The sequence below is a fragment of the Rhamphochromis sp. 'chilingali' genome (genome assembly GCF_963969265.1).
Source record: "Rhamphochromis sp. 'chilingali' genome assembly, chromosome: 20".
NCBI classification, from domain to species: Eukaryota; Metazoa; Chordata; class Actinopteri; order Cichliformes; family Cichlidae; genus Rhamphochromis; species Rhamphochromis sp. 'chilingali'.
Genome location: NC_137947.1, coordinates 6941499 through 6958875, shown reverse-complemented (window position 1 = coordinate 6958875; position 17377 = coordinate 6941499). Strand labels below are relative to the sequence as shown.

Genomic DNA, 17377 nt, shown 5'->3' with positions numbered 1-17377 from the left:
TCTTATGTATTTTTTGTTTCCCCATCTTGGCTTGAGGAAGAAAATTGTATTAATGGATGTGATGGTACAGGAGAGCTCACCAAAGTCATTACGATTCGTCCTCCTTTAAGTAAGATCATTGAAAAAGCAGTTTCTCAACAGCTCAGTTACTTCTTAAAACAGAATAATTGCTACGATGCCTTCCAGTCAGGTTTTAGACAGAACCACAGCACTGAAACCGCTCTGACCAAAGTGTTTAATGACATATGTCTGAATACAGACAGTGGAAAAATGTCAGTCCTAGTTTTACTGGATCTCAGTGCAGCATTTGATACAGTTGACCACAACATATTACTCAAACGACTGGAGAACTGGACAGGTCTTTCAGGAACTGTACTAAACTGGTTCAAAACATACTTAGAAAACAGGAAATACTTTGTATCAATAGGTAACTTCACATCTGAGCAGACAAGTATCACATGTGGAGTTCCCCAAGGTTCCATCTTGGGACCCCTTCTGTTTAACATCTACATGCTCCCACTGGCACAGATTATAAACAACAACAAAATAAACTATCACAGCTATGCAGATGACACACAAATATATATCACAATGTCACCAGGAGACCGAGGCCCTGTACAGGCTCTTGGTAAATGCATTGAGGAAATCAATGACTGGTTGTGCCACAATTTTCTCCAGCTAAACAAAAACAAAACTGAGGTAATAGTCTTTGGCGCCAAAGAAAAACGATTACAGGTCACCAGAGAACTTCAATCTATACATCTAAAAACCACAAACCAGGCGAGAAATTTGGGTGTAGTGATGGATGCAGCCCTAAACTTAGAAAAACACATTAAGACAATAACAAAGTCAGCTTACTATCACCTCAAGAATATATCAAGGATAAAAGATCTGATGTCTCAACAGGACCTGGAAAAACTAGTCCATGCATTCATCTTTAGTAGGCTTGATTACTGTAACAGTATCTTTACAGGTCTACCTAAAAAATCAGTCAGACAACTACAGCTCATTCAGAACTCTGCTGCTCGAGTCCTCACTAAGACCAAAAAGTGGACCACATCAGTCCAGCTCTGAGGTCTTTACACTGGCTGCCTGTCCGTCAGAGGATAGACTTTAAAGTTCTGATGCTGGCCTATAAAGCTCTGAATGGTTTAGGACCAAAATACATCAATGACCTCCTGACCCAGTATGAACCATCCAGATCCCTCAGGTCATCTGGATCCGGTCTTTTATCAGTTCCCAGAGTCAGAACCAGACACGGAGAAGCTGCATTCAGCTTTTATGCTCCTTATATCTGGAACAAACTCCCAGAAAGCCTCAGATCAGCTGAAACACTCAGTTTATTTAAATCCAGGTTGAAGACTCACCTGTTCTCAGCTGCATTTGAATAAAGCACCAAATCCACACTTTAAGCTTAAATTTCAAAACTTACATTTAACTACTGATTTTATCTACTGTTCTGATTTTATCTGTTTTGATTTTATATACTGTTGTTTGTTTGTTTGTTTGTTAATTAGTTAGTTAGTTTATTTGCTTGTTTTAATCAATTTTAAATCATGCTTTTTATTTGTTCTTGTTTCTAATGTCTCTGTAAAGCACTTTGAATCACCTTGTTGTTGAATTGTGCTATACAAATAAACTTGCCTTGCCTTGCCTTGCCTTCCTTCTATGGGGACCATATATATTTTTGCTAAATTTATGGGCCAAACAATTTTTAATAATCCGGTCTGCACAGAAATGTTTAGCCTGTCCAACAGACACTTAACAAATCAGGAGTTCATAGGTTACTTCCCTTAAAATGACAAATGCGACCCTGACATTGATCACAGTTTAGGTGAAGACCCATTAGGTGATCATTGTGTGCAAGTTTCACTACTAATAATTCTTGTGAATGACCCTTCAGTCATTTTGAATATTAACTCTTATTCTCTGGCCATCAGTTTCACATGGCTATCATCTATATTTTTCAACACTTGTGTGTGAAATTTACATCAAGTGTGAGCATGCAGCAATTTGTCATGTCAAGAAAAATATACTCATTCCTCAGCTCACTATTTTAAGAAGAGCAAAAATCCAACACTGCTTAAAGAGACATTACCATGACTCAGTCTTTTCAATACCCTCAGGCCTGTGTCTAAGCAGCCTTTTATGAAGAATCAGGTTCTGAAGCAAGTCGTTCATGTAAAGCAATACTTTTTGTTAGAATTTCATTCAGATTTCAGAGAGAACTACTTCACTCACCCTGTGCTGAACCATTTTGATAATATCAGAAATATGGTGGCGGTAAAGCATTGAAAAAATAAAAGAGTTTGGTCAATGCACAATATGGAACTCTTTAAGCTAAATAATACCGAATGAGGAAAATGTCACATCAAATTCCCGATCTGATATCTTTATTTGAAGAGTTGGGAATGAAACCTGGCTCTCTTCATAGCTTCAGTATGCTTAAAGACTCAATTCTTGGTAAGACAGGGATGCGATTACTGCTGTCAATGATACACCAGCAAAATCTTCCAATTAAATATTTTACCAAATTATATCAACACAAATTGAACTGTTTTTTGGCAAAGATATTAGAAAACTCTCCAGCTTATCTACATTAACAGAGAAGTTTGCACGGGGAAAAAAAATCTGTTGGTTATTAAGAAAAAAACATTTCACCGTGAACTGAAGCATTTCACTCTAATTGTGCTTTTTGATCCAGGTTTAAACACTGAACAGGATTCTAGTAATTGAGTCTTTTTAAAATACAAATTACAAAATTCGATAGCTCGTGCCAGTCAGCGGAACACATAATAATGGAGGCTTTTATGTCCGTGCGTCTTAATTACTGGAACGCTGACAAGACATTATTCTTATTATTATTATTCTGACAAGAATGTGGCTTTGTATTAGGACTAAGGGGATAAAATACTACAAATGTTACATTCTTATGTCAGTCTTAGAGTTTTTAATAGTTCGGTTTCTTTCACTTCAGTGAATGTTCCTTTAATGTGGCCATTGTGGTTCTATAGGTCATGCTAATATTATTTTATGCAAAATATTTCTAGATTAAGATTTCTGTATGAAATAAACCAGAATTATCCTGCACATCTAATCATCAGATTATTTAGAATAATACTTTATTATTTTATTTCAGTGAGCCTGCAACATGTGCAAGCGATGCATCTTAGACATCGCCTGCACGTATTGGTTGCTCTGAAGCCCGGGTCAACATATTAAGATATTACAGATGACATTTTATAAACTGTTTTGTATCTTTGAGAAGCAGATGGAAAAGACCGGTGAACACATCCTTATTTTATTTTCTACAGGGCATTCTTCTCTACTGTGAATACCAGGCCTCTACTTTTGATGAGTCGAAGCTTCCCAGCCGCAGGTTTGAGGCCATGGACCACTTTGCAAAGTGTTTCCTGATCCTGCGTCTGGAGGACAGCCAAGTAGAGGGAGGTCTCCAAACTGCTGAGGAAGACAGGAGAGGCTGGAGGGCTGTACGCGTGGACTTGGTGTCTCCACCTGTGGATCGCTACGCCTTTACTCTTCTTGGCTGGAGCGGCTCCAGGGTAAGAAGGATTATAGAGAATGAATGAAAGTTAGGTAGCTGCAGGAAGAAGGTGTGAGTAGAAAGAAATGTACTAGTAGTTATTCAGTACATCTTAGAGGTGCTTGAACCACAATTTGAAACCACAATTTGGTATCTAAGGCCAAGTGTACATGATGAAAATATGATTTCATATCAGCAAAGTCTCATATCCTATAACCATCTTGCTAATAACAATAATGAAAAGACATAGAAGTCCTCCAGGAATACAAAATGCATTTAGACATCGCTGTTTCCTTTTAAAGTCATATGGCTGACAAGGAAAATAGGTATTTAATTTCAGACTATCGATTCTTCCTTTCACAGCAGTTTGAGAGAGACCTGAGGAGGTTTGCTCGAATGGAGCGGCGAATGCTGTTGGACAATCACGCTTTGTATGACAAAACTAAGGTACATTTAAATTAAAACATTTCATTTTTAGCTGATAATTTTAAATTTGGGCATTTTTATGATAAACATATGATTCAACTGCATGATCAACGTAAACCTAGTACATTTCCATGAAGTGCTTTGCATTTATATTCATTCTATCAGTGATTTATATTTATTCATTCATTTAAAAAAATATTTGGTAAATAACTGTAAAAATAAGAAATTCTAACTGCACTTTACTTTTAATGTCAATAATGGATTGGAGTAGTTAATTCACACATGTACAATATTTAGCTTTATGACGCATTGACAGTCAGCTTATTTTGCTGTTGATCCCCTGTAAGAAGGCGTCCACTTCTTCAGCAACTCATCTTTTACTTGCGATACTACAGATGTTGAGTTTTCACAGAACATTTCTGAAATGAGGGGGAAATGCACTGATTTGCGTTTTGCAGGTCTTTTCAACTTTTTGCACCGACCGTTTTGAATGTGATATAATGCATGCCTCTTTTTTCTGTCACCTGCAGGTAAGTGGCATTTTACCATAAGGCAGGGTCTGTAAATCATTTATCTAAAGGATAAACAAAGAGCAGTGTCAGTATTTGTGACAGTATGTGATGTAGACATGACTGAAACCCATCCTGTGTAAGCTACAAGTCATATAATTAGAAAACAGCAGAAAGTAAGTTAGGTATTTTTAGTCCTGGATATTGTCTCCTGCAAATTTCAAAAGTCTTAAATTCATTTCTGTGAAAAATTAACATTTAACTGTCCTGGAAAATAACTACCAAGTCTTAAACTCAGACATCAAAGGTCAAGAGATTTGTGTGTCATTCCCTTGCATTTCAAAATCTTTGTAAAGAATGGTCACCATGGAGGACATCGGCACAGAAATTAAAATTTCAATTGAATTATTTCTTATAATCAAGACAGCCCATAAAGAGGTGTTAGGTCTGATCACAGATAAAAGTTAAAGTCATGCAGACCACACTTGAAATACGATAGTTTTAATTGTGCATACAAGGTTTTCTAAAACAGACAGCTATTTAAATATAACACTGTCAAACAAATGAGTTCAGTCAAACGTCTCTAACCTAAGACGCACAGCATGTTACTATGCAATGTACTGGACACCCTAAAGTGCACTATTCAATCTACCGGTTACCATCTCTTAGCATTAGTTGTATCATAACTGCTTAATTAGCGTAACCAGTGTTGAAGATGAAACAAATTCACGTGCAGTGTTTCTATTCTTTGTTTTAACTCATCTCAGTTTAAATGTCTTTTTAAAAATAATAATTATGTCCTAATATTCTGCATACAAAAAATCTCTGGGTGTTTTTGACATTGCCCACAATATCCATGATGAATTGCAAATTTAATTAGAAGACAACCACAAACAGCTTGTCTGTAAGTTGTTTGCAAAGAGATGTCTCAACCAAATTAATACTGCAGTGAGTAGACTTAATTACTAACCACGAAGCCATTGTTAAATTGTATCTTATTCTTTTCTTTTCCTTGCTTTTCTCTCACTGCAGCAGTTTGACACAGATGGCTATCCTCCCTGAGCCAGGTTCCCTCTGAGGTTTCTCTCTGTTAAAAGGAAGTTTTTTTTTCTGTCTTTTTTGTCTCACAAAGCACTGTGCACAGGTTTTATGAACTGACATTAAGTATTGTCTTTGAAGAAGCAAAGGAATCAGTCTCAAATTTGCATGATTCAATTGAAACAAATAAAAAAACCCACACAAAACAAGGTTGGTTGATCTTCTAACAATGCACTAATATATAAATATAGGCCAAACTAAAGAAGGACCAAAGAACTAAAGAAGGAAAATTGTGTTTTGATCAGGGTGAAATGATGGAGACTGTGGAGGCTGGGGCAGGCATTCTCTGATAAAAACTCATTCAGAGAAGGGCTGCCTGATTAAAAACAAATTTGCTGTCTAAACTTGAAATCTGTGTAAAGACAAAAGTAAAACATTATTTCCTTTAAGACTTGAGTAAACAACATGATAATTAAGTTGCTATAAGTGTGTCATGTGCACATACAAACTAGTGTATTTATAAAAAAAATATTTATGTAAGTATTTATGTATGTAATAGATGCCTTAGTGAAACAAACTCAAAACACTGGAAACTCTGCTGAAAAAATTAACTTTGCTTGTGTGCGTGCCTTGTACATATCATGTGTTGCGCGACTATTAGTCATGAATTGCTGTGTGGCAGGCAGGCAAGCAGGAGTGGTGGACCCAAAATGCAGAACTCAGACACGGAAGTGAAACTTAAAGTGCAGCTTTGTTGCTGGGAAAAAACTCATACTAACTAAACTCACCAAAAGACAAACAAAAGTCTGAACAGAGGAACCAAGGACTGAAACACTGGAAAAGAAATACTAAACTGGAGCAGGAGACTAAACACTAGAAACATGGAAGCAGAACACACAGCTAGTTGAGGGTAAGAGGATGAACAGACGTTAACGACGCGACACCGCCGAGTAGGGGAAGACACAGACACTAAATACACATAGCAGCAATCAAGGGATGAGCAACAGGAGGGGAACACACCTGGGGGAAATCAAAGCTGACGGAACAGGGGAAACGTAAACGGAACACACTCACATGAGACAAAGACCTTCAGAATAAAACAGGAAACTCAGACACAGAACCAGGCAAGACACTGAACTAAACAGACAGATTCACAAGCAGACAGTGTGACACCATAGACAGACGGAGGGAACACAGAGAAGTGGGAGCACAGGCAACCTAAACTAAACATGAGGGCAAGATAACAAAACCTAAACCAGTAATAATAATAATAATAATAATAATCATCATCATCATCATCATCATCATCATCATCATCATCATCATCATCAGATAGCTAAAGAATCAGAATATAATTATAATCAAAACCGTATCACCAGAGAATAAGAGCTAATCCATAATGGAAAAATAAACCAAAACATAAGAAACTCAAAATGCTGGTCGACTACCTGCAATAGTTATGCCTTGTTCTGCTAACGTCTCCCCTTAGCATTCCAGCTAAGTTAACAGTTCTAGCAATAACCATCACAGCCATATCATTACACAAAGTGAGATAAGCTTTTTTGGTATCAATTATCTACTTAGAAAATCAGTTTGCATAATTCATTTATATATGCAAACGCATATGCTCACAGGAAAATTCATTACGTACGTCTTGCTAGTACTGGACTGGACCCTCTTTTGCCTTAAGAGCTGCCTCAGTTCTTTGTGGCATAGATTCAGCAAGTTGATGTAACTAGTTGCTGTGGTGGCCATTTGAATACTAGCTTTATGTTCAAGAAACCAGTTTTAGATGAATTGAACTCTGACCAGGCAGAATTGTAGCTTTAACATGATTTGAGCTTTGTGACATCAGAAAATTGGTGGACGTTGGTCATAAAGGGATGAGCCTGGCCAGCAACAGACAGGCTGTTTCATTTAAATGACACTCAGCTGGTACTGAAGGGAATAAAATGTGCCATCATTGCACCACCCACCTGAGTGGTTCATACACGGCAACATGGATCCATTCTTTCATGTTGTTTATGCCAGATTCTAAGCATACCATCTGAACATCACAGCAGAAATTGTGACTCACCAGGCAATATTTTCCCAGTCTTCTATTGTCCAATTTTGGTGAGCTCACTTGAACAGCAGCCTCAGTTTCCTGTTAGCTGACAGGAGTGGCACTTGTTTGAAGCACATCTACTTCAGTGCTCGGTTTGAACTTCAACAGGTGGTTTGGACTATGTCTAAGTGTACTGAGTTGCTACCATGTTTTATGGTGTACCAAATGTTTTGAGTTGGTGAAAGGTCTGGATTGCAGGCAGAATGTTCGGCACTTGGACTCTTCTACAACAGAGCCATGCTGTTGCGCCTTTTCAGATTTACAAGCTTCCATAGGAACTAATGCAGCACCAAGAAGTTTGTTCATATATGGCTTCTTCTTTTGCATCTCTATGTGTGGATAGCAAAGCAAACTGTGTTCTGTAAGTTTTGCTGAGCCTGTGCAGTGATTGCAACAACAGAACTTCGATGACATTAAAATCTTGCCTGTTTTTTAAGCTACTGGAAGTCCCAGGCTTCTAACTTTCTACCTTTAAAACCCGCCTTCCAGCCAAATGGCTGGTAGGCTTTTAGCTAGGCTTTAGCTTCAGCCAAGTGGAAGCTAAATTGGCTAGTCATTCATATGTAAATTAGGTTGTTACCTGAGAATTCTGGAGGGGAGTGGGGGTGTGTGAAGGATTGCTGATTTCTAACTGCCAACTGCCTCTTTGTTTGTCTGGTGGGGGGGAGCTGCTAAAAGCTGTGAACTTCCTTTTGTGTTCGTCTTGATGCATTCTCAATTATCCAGGAATGTTTTATTAATGTTGTATTAATGTTTTAAGAACTGTGGGCATTCGATATTGATATTTAACCTTGTCCCTTGCACACAAAGATTTCTTCCCAATGTTTGAATCTTTCGATGACACCTATTTTTTTGGTGAACTTGGTGAACTTCTCTGCCTCTCCAAGATGCTCTTTATACCCCCAATCATGTTACTCACCTGTTGGCAGTTAGCCTAACTCGTTACAAAACATTCCTCTTGCTGTTGTTTTTAGCACCACTTACGTTTCAGCCTTTTGTTGTCCCAGATTCCAGGAGATGTTGCTGCTACATTTTCTCAGTTGTTTTCCGTGTTCTATTGTGAACAAAATATGGCTCTATGAAATTCACAAATCATTTCATTCTGCTTTTTTTCTTACATTTTTATATTGTGCACATCAGTCAAGCTGCTTTGGAAGTCGTTTATATATTGGCTATCATATTAACTGTAATTGTCGACACATAAAATTGAAGAAAAGGGAAATTACCTCATCAGTACGCCATAGCTTCAACATTATTTTACCATAAGCCGAATTTGATTTATTTGCCTGTAATGGGTCTTTGCTGTGTTGTGCCCGCTTTTTTATTTCAACGGTCTGCTGCTGTGCTGGTGTAATGAGTACTTCTTGATCCTGTTTGCTAACACCAACAAAGATGTGCTTTGTCTGAAGACTTGATGTGCTTGGGTGGAAATACATGTAATGCAATTTGTGCAATTTGTGCACACAACCATGGTTTAATCTAAACTTCCATTTGGAAGCACTTTAAAATAAAAAAGTCAAAGTGATCAAAAGTATCATCTACACAAACAGCAACACCCAAGCTTACGGAGCAGAACGCTGTATTGTAATGAGACGATGTTACACTGTTGCTCACTTCACTGGTCAACGATTTTTATTTGGATGGTGATCAGTGTGGATGATAGCTGTTGTGTTGAACAGCTACAGCGAAGAAAGCTCAAAGTTATTTACTGTAACACGAGTTTTCTTCTCTGAGCAAGAAGAAAGTTAGAACAAGAGCGAGAACAACAATTTTTAATTATAGCACTGCGCTTCGTGGGAGGTGGGCAGAGTTTGGCAGGCTCGATGCAGCGCCGCGCTCCATCTCCATCACACACGCATAAACAAATAAACGCGCTGCATATTCGAGTTCATCAGAGCAAGTTGAGTGAGCAAAAATATATCTTAATGTTTCAGTATACAAAAGCAAAAACCTTGTTAAAGTAAAGGTAATTGCATTTGGGAGCTCAGGGTTCATTTACACATTTCCAAATTAAATAAACAGCATTATGTTTGGCACAGTCGTATGTAGGTGCACGGTGCAGAGGGAAAGCTTAATTCACAGCATAACCTATGCAATTTAACAACCAATTAACTCTTTTCTTGCCTACAGTGGTAGATCTAATTAAAATTTGCTTAGGAACAACTTTTCTTTGTTGTAACTTTGTACCTAATTGGCTTTTAGGAAGAACAGAAGAGGACAGTAGGTGTGCTTCATCTTGTAAGCTGAATGTCTCATGTGGTGGTGGTAAAAGCGAGATGATAAGATGGGCTGTCATAATTAGTAACCTGTGACAGAATCCACTTCCATCATGGCATGTGAGATATATTATAGGGTTTGTTTCACGCACGCAGAGAAGTCATTTTCCACATGTGAAAATTGGCTGTGACAACGTTTGATGAGATCGCAGGTAGGCAGTGGTGACAGACAGCTGGGTTATATTTACATTTTCCAGGCCAGCAGCAACAAGTGAGGGTGTTTGAATACATACATAAGTGAAAACCAACCCTAAAATGACTTTGTGCCTTTAACCCTGTGAACCCTGTGAACCCTAATCACATGCACGTTGTATTACCAGCAGGAAATGCGCTATCGCGGCTTTATTTATTCACACAAACCTCGGATTTACAGCCACAGCTCAGACTGAGTTACGCTCCTAAAAAAGTACAAGTGCCTCAGCATAATCCTAAAAAAAGAGATTGACACGACTCTTCAGCTGAAGGACTCAGGGAAAAGTTTATAGTACTGACAAGACGACAACAAAAATTCCAGGGAACCATCAATCTTCATGACAGACGTCTTCGAAGCTCGTGTTTATCCTATCCTCGCTACTATTCATTGCATCCTGTAAGGCACCCGCGGCTCATTTCCAATGCATGGGGGAGACAGGCAAGCCGTTTGAGTCGCGAGTCAAGCGGGACAAGGGTGTAAGGCGTATCAGCGGGCAGATCGACAGGGAAGACACCCTGTCACCGCAACGTCCCGTCAGCTGCTCCCTGGGGAAAGAGGTCAAAGTCCCCGAGATCACTGGGTGGCAGCTTCCTGACAGTTAATATACGCATCCAGCCAACTCAGATGGTGTTTATTTAAATGCAAGGGCAGAACCAGGCTTGCTGACAGTGCAGCCATCCATGCACTGGTGTGGACGGGGGGAAATCACACACACACACACTCACGCACGCACAGTAATTCTTGGAAAAACCTTGCATGCTGGTTTTTCTTTTTGGAGTTTGATTCGCTAAGATGGTACGTTAAACACAAAACAGAGGCTCAGATTCTAGTATGTGAGAAAGGTGACAAAATGCAACCACAAGGGAACTCATCAGCCTGCTGAGGATTTCAAAGTGTGGTAAAAACAGGCCAAACACACACTCTGTCACTGAAGCCGTGTCACCACTTGCCAGGACTGTAGTTTCAAGGTCGTCACAAAGCTTAACAGGGGAACGTCCAGGCAGAACTGTACAGCAGTGTGACCCGTTTTTCATTCCACGCTCCACTTTTCCACCATAATTAACGTAATGAAGATCAATTAACTGTCCCGTGTCTTGTTGCTGCCTTCACACAACGCTGACTGTTCCCTGTGTTCACGCCTTCGACTTGACCAGGAGAGGAAGAGCATCCTCCCCCTTGTGTTATTTTGTCCACACTCACGTTGTTAATTGGTCCGACGTATGGCTGAGGACAGGGCGGTAATAGGGCTTTCATCTTTTTCCTGTCCCTTGTAATTGGCCAGCAGATTTGGAGAGGTTCTGCACTGCCAGTGTGACTGGTGTCAAGGAAACAGGGGAGCGATGAGGACTGATGTCTGATTAAAAGGGTAGACATCCGTGCTTAGGACTAAAGGCGGTCATTTAGAGGACTTTAATCTTGCGAGCTTCAGAGTGGCTCTCAGTGGACACAAGCTGGTCTCTGTCTTATTATGAAATGCTTAAAAAAAGATTAGAGGGTGAAGCTCAAGCTAATGATCTCTTCCCAATTAAGACTAAGCTCAGGGGGAATCCATGAGTCACTGTGGGAGAGGTCTTCACAACTTTCTCAGTCATTCAGGGTTCATGTACACGACAGATGTTTCCAGGTTCAAACATTTGCCATAACAAAGTTTTATTAGACAGAATTTTTATTTTATTTTATTAGACATAACGGAACAACACATTCTTTATCTGCTTTATTGATGTAAGGTGATAGGTGTTGTTAGCTGGAGCTCCTCATGGTTAAAAAAAAGGCCTTACATAACACAGCGGGCCAAACTACACTGGAAAGAAGGGCTGAGTAGCAACTTTCACTGCTTCTTAAAAGAAACATCGCTCTATTGAGATGTTAAGCTACATTTTCCCTTATTTTTAATCCTGTGAACTGGCAGCTTGACAGGTTTCCAAACATTTGCCCCTCTTCGTTCCCAGACAGTCCAAGGAAATAAAGAGCCCTAAGACAGAACTAATCAGTGTTTCCATCACACAACATCTGAAGAACTGTTGAGATTATGCAGCTTTAGAGGGGGAGATGCCATTTTCACACACAGTGACAGAGTTGTCATGTTGGGTTTTTTTTAGTGGTTTTCTGTAACTCGTTGTGACATAAGCAGTAGAGCAGTGGAGAGAGCTTCTAAACATGCCGGTCTCCTAAATAACAAGGCATGTGTGTTGTGATCAGTTTATCATTGTTATTCCTGCTTTTATTGTGCAAGAAAAGTAAATAACAAAGACCAAATTTATTTATTTATTTTTGTTTTTTTGTGTCAGTCAACATATGACAAACATTTCTTGGATCCAGCTTGAGAGATTTGTTTTCCAAGGCAGAGAAAGCAAGCACTTTAATTAAAGATGCCTTCATGAGCTTTCTGAAGAAGTGCTGGTAATATTTCACCATGCACTGACATAATACAGCCTTTTCAGCAGATATGGTGAACCTGCGTGTTAGCAAACAGCTTCTTATCTCCTTATCCAGTGAGCAACAGTATCATTGATTTAAAGTTGTGTGTGTGTGTGTGTGTGTGTGTGTGTGTGTGTCCTGTATTTACCCTTACTTAGCTTTGCTTTTTCCTGGTGGAAATGGGTTGCTTTTTAATGCTTGTTAATACTTCTGGTACCAATTTGCTTCTTTGGTTTGTTTGTAATGTTTGTTCTGAAAATAGATTTGAAAAAAATATGGGCGTGTCCTACAGATTAATGAATCATTGTAAAGCTTGGTAGCATTAAATGAGACCTGTATGTGGTTGTTGCAGCCCTGTTTCAATCCCTAAATCAAACTGGGTGCTAACACTTGCTTATTGTGTTAACGAATGCTGTACGACTATAGACCAGAAGGTCTTTTTTTTGTTGGTGTGTCAGTGAACTTGGATGAGCAATTCCAGGAGTAGCAAACTGAAACTCCTAAATGTAATTCAGCTATCACTACAACAGTGCAGTGGGTGTGTATCGTTATGGCTATTGTACACCTACTGTCCAAAAAAAAGCAGTTGTGGTTACAGGTCTTTATGTGCCTGTCTGTCAGGGGACAAGTTTTGCTGATGCAACAGTGTTGCAACAAGACAAGATACAGTGATGATATTTTTTAAGATGTGTAGTTAAACTCACTAAAACCTAAATGAATTCTGAATAATGAAGTAGCTAGATAAAGGAGTAATGAGTAACTGGTGCTTGTAATTTGTAATTAACCTACTGATTTACCATATGAGGTGTCTTTTCTCTACACACGTAATGTTTTAGGCGTTATTCTTTCATGAGAAGTCATTGATGTTGCTCCTGGTGTGAATCCACTGTGAAATGATCAGTGCCACATCTTTGGTTTTCCTACTGCAAAATGTCAAAAGTTGTCTCAGATCCTTGGCTGTCTGGTTTTCTTAGAAATGTCCCCACTGTGGAAAAGGCCTATTTTTCCAATAAAGAAGCTGCCAAGTCAGTTGGGTTTTCTAGTAATTGGTCAGCGTGAAGGGAAATGGACAAAACACAGGAAATCTTTGGCACCCCGGTGTGATCGATATGACTGCACCTCCACTGTCAAGTTTGGGTTGCGACACCCTGCTAGCATTAACTGACATCTAGTCGTCCTCTGAAAATACTCTGCTGACTTGTACTGCCACAGGCACTTACACCCAGCATCAGTTCCTCGCCACCACAGTTGAATTTTAACTGAGGTGCAAGTCGGAGGGAGCGGTTTGGGGAGGGAAATGTGTGTGTGTGTGTGTTTGTCTGCGTGCGTGTGTGTGTCCTCTGCTGTAAGTCTGAAGGTTTGTGATAATTAATATGTGTAGTGGGTTTGATGAATGAGGACAGGTGGAGGATTTCATCATGCCTAGACAGACTGACTCCCTCCCTGGGCAGGAGGGATCTATGACCCAGCCCAACACCTCCAAAAAAACCCTCGCCCCTCTATGTGTAGCAGTATCTACCCTTGAAATTACCGAGTGTGTGTTGTGAATGTGCGGCGTGTTTGCAGTCTCCAAACCACAGTACACCTGTTAAAAATGTGTTCATGTACATCAAACTCACTGTCGTTTGTTCTGCCTTTTTGTGCATACTTTGGCGTGTGCTCTCATAGCGTGCTATATACTGCGAGCGTGAGCGTGTGTGTGTGTCTGAATGTGTCTTTCTCAGAGGGTAATTACTCTATGTCATGTGTGGAGTGTGATTAATGAGGTTCTGGTCAAAAGGCTGGGAGCATAGATGTCCTGGCTTTGGTCCTGAAGCACAGATACTGATATGAGAGGGCCATTCATATTCTCTTTCTACCTGACACCCAGCAGCTCTACACCACACTCCAGCGGACAGTAGGCCTCCACCAACCCAGTGTTAAGCAAAACGAGAAGACGGCGCCTAGTAGATATTGTACATCTCTGCTCCAGTGGGATCATTTTACTGAAATAACAGTGTTAAACATTTAAGAAAGGCTTACACCTACACTCGTTTCCTTTTCAGGGTGTATTTATCTTTCATCTATCAACCTCAGAAGGTACAAAATACGAAAATTTAAATGATTTCTTTTTCTGTGATGAGAGCTGTGAGGATACATACATACAATATTAATTTTCACCGGCAATTTCTGAGGTCAAAATTCATTCTCTTAGAAAAATGAAGGAAATGCTTTAATTAGAAAAATATTGCACATGCTCTGACTCCAAAGAGGGTCCACGAAGAACTTCTTTGCAGCTGTAATGTAATTGCAAATATAGCATTAACTTTGACCTCCAGGAGGGCCTTCATTCTTCAAAAGACCTGAAGGAAACATAAAAAATTCAAATGGATTTCTTTTTTGGTTGTACCATTATTGGATTCCTCAAGGATAGATTTTTATGTGTAAAAAAAGGAAGGGGGTTGCACATGCATTGCAGCACAAACAGTAGTATAAAGGTCCACAGGAGAGTCCTTTTTAAAGTGGTTTATATACATAAATGAAAATATTTCGGCAGGTGGCTCTCCTAACTCTTTTTGACAAACGTAAAATGTTTAAATGCGATGATAAATTCATGATGGTTGTGTTATCTGACACATGCTTTCCTTCACCACTGGGGTGAGAGCAGAATTTAATACAAAGCTCGCCGTCAAATTACAATATCTTGGATGTAGAGTGCTCACAGCTCTTTTGACCGCCCCTCCCAACCTCCTCCACCCTGTGAGCAGTGGATGAGTGGACAATAACAGGGCAATTGCACTGGGCTTTGGGGAGCCGTGGTTTTGAAAGCTCCCCTGGCCGGATGGCTGACGCTCACAGGCAGTGTTTGCAGTGAGAACAGGCAGCTGCCTGGAAGGAGGCCCCTTTTCATGAGCAGAGAGAGGGGGAGTAGAGGTTTAATTTAGCGATGGTGGACCCTCAGGGCGGCCCGCGGTGTAATACGCACACATGCTCGAACGTGCTTTGTGACAGACAATTGAGCCGAGGAGCGGGAAGGTCTTTGTCCTCTAAACATCCCGCTGGCAGGTGAACAGAGTTGGGAAACTTTCCGTTTCTAAAGGGAAGCATTTGTGGAGTGAGTGGCAGGGATGGTGGTGAGCTGTTCTCTTACTATTCACATTTGCAAATGTTTCTTGTCGACCTTGGTGGCACGTCTGTTTTTATGAATTTTAATTAACAGAGGTAGATGAATAGACCTGATAGCTGCTGTTGAAAGAACACATCAAGATGTTTTTTTTCTCCCAAGGTCAGATGTTCCAATTCAGTTCAGTACCTGGTGTTCAGCTATTAGCTTGAACCCTTGGTTGATGTAAAACAGAAACTTCTTACTGGTGATGCAGACAAGTGATAATAAAAAGAAGAGCTTTAGGAAAAGACAGTAAACCTGAGGTGAATGTGGTTCTGAACCAATTTCTAATTTGCACACATAAAGTCCTCCTTCTCAACCTATAATGTTGAGAATGTGGCACCATTCACACTCATCTCACTGGTGTTTTCATTAAACCTTTAGATTACAATCGAATTCAGTTTTTTACAATTAAAAATATCTTAAACTATTCCTGTTTATTGTCCATATTTGTTTAAAAAAAACAAAAACCAGTAGCAATAGTAGCATTTATTGAACAAGAAAAAGCTGAGGAGGATGAGTGTAGGTAAGCAACTAAGAGGAAAAGTTTATTTATTCCTCATCTCACGCAGGTATAAACAATATGTTTATACACACTAAGAGGATTACAGGCTGCCTTATAGTCACTTGTTATTACTGCTGTGGAAACAGAGCATCCCAGGAACATTATTCCAGTAATTGCTACACTTGGTGTTCTATTTTCAGATACAGAAATTGATTTCATTTTTTTCTTCTTTCTTTTATTTAACTTCTAGTTTGGGGATGGTCTGTTTTGTTATAAGCTGTGAGCGGGTTGCTAGTTGTTTATTTTGCAACCACTATTGGATTTTGCTTTCATTTACTTTTAACCCTTATTCATCCAAGAACTGTGTTTGACTTGATGCAAGAACAGCACGTTTAGTGGTGATTAGGACTGACAGGTAAAACCTTTTATATTTAAGTTCATTATTTCTTACTGTAATGATTAAATTGCACTAACTCCTCCTAGACATGTGAATCAATCTGGATAAAACAATAGATGAAGTACCCGTAGGTACTAGAATTATCAGTATTTATGTACATTGATCAGGAAGAAGCTGAAAAACTATCTAAAGATTTAATAAAGGAGGTGAAAAAGAAGCCAACAATCACTGTAACAGAGCCTCCAAAGTCTTGAATGAAACCTTGAATGAGACAGAAATTGAACTCTAAGTATTACTAATGTAAAGAGCTGGTGAGAACATGCCTGGAAGAATTGGATATATTGCCCAAATCCACATGTGCAAAGCTTGTATACTTAAATAGGATTTTATATTTCTGTATTAAAGTTGGTCTGCAGATATGTTGTAACCACAAACCCTTCTAAAAGCCTATGCTGTAAACTGTCTGAAATACAGCTCTTTAGAAGTGTTACTACACATTACCTCAACACAGCCTGCAAAGCTTTTGACTGAACGGTTTGGTGCTGTTGTTTCCTCCTACACATTTCAAGCTAGTTGCTCTTCTGCTACTATTTTTCAAATCAGCTGGTAGAGAATGAATCACCTCAAAGAGTGCGACCAAAACCCAACCAGTGTTTTGGCATTAAAACTGCAGACCAATGCATGCACACCTAGCAAAATCATCAGCCACTTGCTTAGGTGCTGTTGTAGGTTCTGCATAGATTTATTGCAGAAGTAAAAATTAAGCTTTACCCAAGAACAAAAAACTGCCTCTTCTAAAAACAGCCTTTATAAACCAGT

At 39.4% G+C, this 17377-nt stretch overlaps 1 protein-coding gene across 1 annotated transcript in view; it reads left to right on the top strand.

The window, feature by feature from the left end:
* dntt (deoxynucleotidyltransferase, terminal) overlaps nucleotides 1-17377 on the top strand; it is a gene marked incomplete at its 5' end in the record, with an annotated part of 106654 nt that overhangs the window by 63393 nt on the left and 25884 nt on the right. Inside the window, 2 exons of the mRNA XM_080868238.1 lie at nucleotides 3315-3563; nucleotides 3908-3991. Of these exons, the coding sequence (XP_080724364.1) occupies nucleotides 3315-3563; nucleotides 3908-3991 (333 nt within the window). The remainder of the gene's footprint in view (nucleotides 1-3314; nucleotides 3564-3907; nucleotides 3992-17377) is intronic.